At 36.3% G+C, this 3,571-nt stretch overlaps 1 protein-coding gene across 1 annotated transcript; it reads left to right on the top strand.

Moving 5' to 3' along the window:
- Positions 1–274: 274 nt before the first annotated feature.
- On the top strand, positions 275–3,358 carry LOC114578592 (receptor-like protein EIX1). Its single transcript, XM_028691927.1, has one exon. It carries the CDS (start codon positions 572–574, stop codon positions 3,356–3,358), a length of 2,787 nt encoding a protein of 928 aa, XP_028547760.1. The 5' UTR covers positions 275–571.
- The last annotated feature ends 213 nt before the right edge of the window (positions 3,359–3,571 follow it).

Below are 3,571 nucleotides of genomic sequence, written 5' to 3'. Positions count from 1 at the left end.
CATGCAGCAGTTGACTTTGAAAATGCTTTTAGGGATTATTCAATTCTTATGTTTTCATAGTTAACAATTAAATTATTTGCAAATCCAAAAAATTATGAAAATAACCTTGTTAAATCCAACAAATGATGCAGTATAATGTTTAATATAGTGCTTTATAATTTATAAATCTATTATATGTTTCAAATAAATTACTAAAATTAACAAATTAACAGGCGCAATAATGCTAAAACTGCTAGTTTTTAAATGTTTCCAAGTCATTCCACCTCATCATTAACTGCTCTTCCACTATCTCCTTAAAGTCAACTGAAATACTAAAATGTAACTACTCTTGCATTTATTCTACCTTTACTTCACATCATATCTTTTTGATGGCAGAAGGCCATTGAGCTAATGGGCAGATATGATTGTATATTAAGATCTTAAGCCACCATTTTTGACAAATTCAACGCTGTTTTAAACCAAAAGCAAAGTCTCACTTCACTAACAAATGATATAAAATGAACGTTTTTGTGATTTTAACTTTTATATAAGCACTTACATCTTCACATCTTCCATACTTGCAACTGCTACCATGAAGTCCTCAAAACTTTTTGCTTTCTTTTGTTGTTTGATTCCAGCTTATTTCTTATGCTCTGAGCTTGTTTTTGGCTGTTTAGTTGCTGAACGAAGGGCCCTTCTTCAGTTCAGAAAGAGTCTCAATGATCCAGAAGGTCGGCTTTCTTCATGGCGAGGAAGTGAATGCTGTTCATGGAGAGGAATAAGATGTGATAACCATACTGGTTCAGTTACTTTCATAAAGCTTCACAATCCATATCCAAATATTTTTAGTTATGCGGAGTTTAGATCTCATGATTTTTGGAACTTGAGTGGAAAAATAGATTCTTCTTTGCTCCAGTTGAAGTCGCTTGAACAATTAGATTTGAGCTACAATACATTTGGAGGAATTCCAATCCCTCATTTCTTTGGTTCTCTAAAGAAGTTAAGATACTTAAACCTATCAAGAGCTGGATTCTCTGGCACTGTACCCGCTCAGTTAGGAAATTTGTCAAGGTTGCAGTATCTTGATCTTTCTTCAAGTTTCCCACCCTTAGTTGTTCATGATTTTCATTGGGTATCCGGTCTTTCTTCTTTGAAGTTCCTCTCAATGAACTCTATTGATCTTTCAATGGCTGACACAGGATTATTTCAACAACTAAACAAGCTATCTTCCTTGAAAGAATTGGATATGTCAAGCTGTGGAGTGGCAGGACTTGTTCAGAAGATTACTTTCATTAATTTCACTTCTCTACAAGTCATGGATCTCTCTCTTAACAGCTTCAATTCTCTGATCCCCAAATGGTTTGCTAACTTAAGTAGCTTAGTTCATTTAGATTTGAGCAATGCAGCTTTTTATGGTCCAATCCCTGAGATATTCAGAATTTCTAGCTTAAAGTTTATTGATCTATCAATGAACAATAATCTCACAGCTGACATTTCTGAGCTTCTTGGTGGAAACTGGAGGCAAATAGAGAACATTCGATTGGCATCAAATGGAGTGCAAGGATTTATTCCTGATTCTATTGGGAACCTCACTTCACTTATAGAGCTTAATCTCTTTGATAATAGCATTGAAGGTGGGATCCCAAGCTACATGGGCAAGATTTGCAACTTGGAAAGTTTGATTTTAGAGGGTAATAAGCTGTCTCTTGCACTTCCTAGGACTCTGGAAGTCCAAGGATGTTTATCAAATAAACCTCTACAAAATTTATATTATTTCAGCATGAGTGTCAATGGAATTGGAGGAACTTTACCAGAATGGCTGGGAGAGCTCCAAAATCTCAATGTCCTGGATCTTTCTTATAACATGATTACAGGTCTCATCCCACCATCTCTTGGAAATTTGTCACATCTCACTCAACTTGGCCTCGATGGAAATCAACTTAATGGTACTCTTCCATTAACTCTAGGATATCTTTCCAAACTTGAATTCTTTGGTGTTTCTTCAAACCTATTAACTGGAACAGTAAATGACGAGCACTTCTTGAAGTTGAGCCGTTTGAAAATCTTATTGATTTCTTCAAACTCTTTAACCGTTAAGTTTAGCTCAAGTTGGGTTCCTCCATTTCAGATTCGAAATCTAGCAATGAGTTCATGTCAGTTAGGTTCTCAGTTTCCTTTCTGGATTAAAATCCAGAGGGAACTTCAATTCTTTGACATCTCCAATAGTTCAATCTCTGGCAAGATACCAAATTGGTTTTGGGAGGATCTTTCTTCAAATCTCTCTCTTTTAAACATTTCATTTAATAAGTTTGAAGGCCGGATACCAGATCCCATGAAAATTGCTCCCTTTGCTGATGTGGATATGAGAAATAACCTTTTCAGTGGGTCAATTCCAATGCCCTCAACTCAAGTTGAGCTACTTGACTTCTCCTGCAATCAATTTTCTGGTACCATTCCTTCCAACTTTGGCCAATTGCAACCTTACATCATCCACCTCTCCCTTGCCTATAACAATTTAACTGGAACAATTCCTTCTTCCATTGGATATCTTCAGGAGCTCCAAATCATAAATCTTTCAAACAATTTTCTAATAGGACCAATCCCTTCAAGTTTGCAGAATTGTTCTTACCTCAAAGCTCTTGTTCTTCAACACAACAATCTCTCAAGACAAATTCCTCATTCTCTTGGGAAACTTGTACAGCTGCAAACTCTGCACCTCAGCGACAATGACCTATCAGGTCCGATCCCTCAATCCCTACAGAATTGCACCAAGCTGGAGACACTCGACCTAGGAAACAACAATCTCAATGATTCAATTCCAACTTGGTTAGGTGAGAGATTCCCAGCACTTCGCATTCTTCGATTGAGATCAAACAAGTTCATAGGTCAAATACCCTTTCAACTTTCTAATCTCAAATCCTTGCAAGTGCTTGATCTTGCCAACAATCACCTTTTCGGGACAATTCCTCATAGCTTTGGATCCTTTAAAGCCCTGAATAGTCCATCAAAAGTAAACACTTATCTTCGATATGGCCATTATATAGGAACTTACTATGAAGAAAACATATCAATTGCTGTAAACAACAGACAACAAATATACACCAAGACTCTCTCACTTATAGCCAGTATTGATCTATCAGGAAACAAACTGTCAGGTGAATTCCCAGAAACTTTGACAGATCTCTCCGGCTTGATTTTTTTGGACCTTTCTAATAATAATCTAACAGGAAAGATCCCACAAAATATTAACTGCATGAAAGAAATTGAGTCTTTTGATCTTTCAAACAATCACTTTTTTGGTGAAGTTGCCTACATTTTCTATGTCATCCTTATGTTTCTAAGCAATCTCACTTATCAAACAACAATTTTTCTGGAGTGATACCAAATGGTGGTCAGCTAACAACTTTCAGTTCATCTGCATTTTCTAGCAATAAATTTCTTTGTGGTCTACCAGCTTACGTGATGTGCAAGGAAAATAATGTTGATGTCAACATACATCAATAACAATGGTGGGTAACAACAAAAGGATTTGTAGATGAGTGGTGTTTACCTAAGTCTTGGCTGGATATGCTGTAGGACTATTGGAATTGTT

The sequence above is a fragment of the Dendrobium catenatum genome, unplaced genomic scaffold (assembly GCF_001605985.2).
Source record: "Dendrobium catenatum unplaced genomic scaffold, ASM160598v2 original_scaffold_86555, whole genome shotgun sequence".
NCBI classification, from domain to species: Eukaryota; Viridiplantae; Streptophyta; class Magnoliopsida; order Asparagales; family Orchidaceae; genus Dendrobium; species Dendrobium catenatum.
The sequence above is the reverse complement of the archived record's forward strand: the minus strand, read 5'-3'. Positions and strand labels throughout refer to the sequence as shown.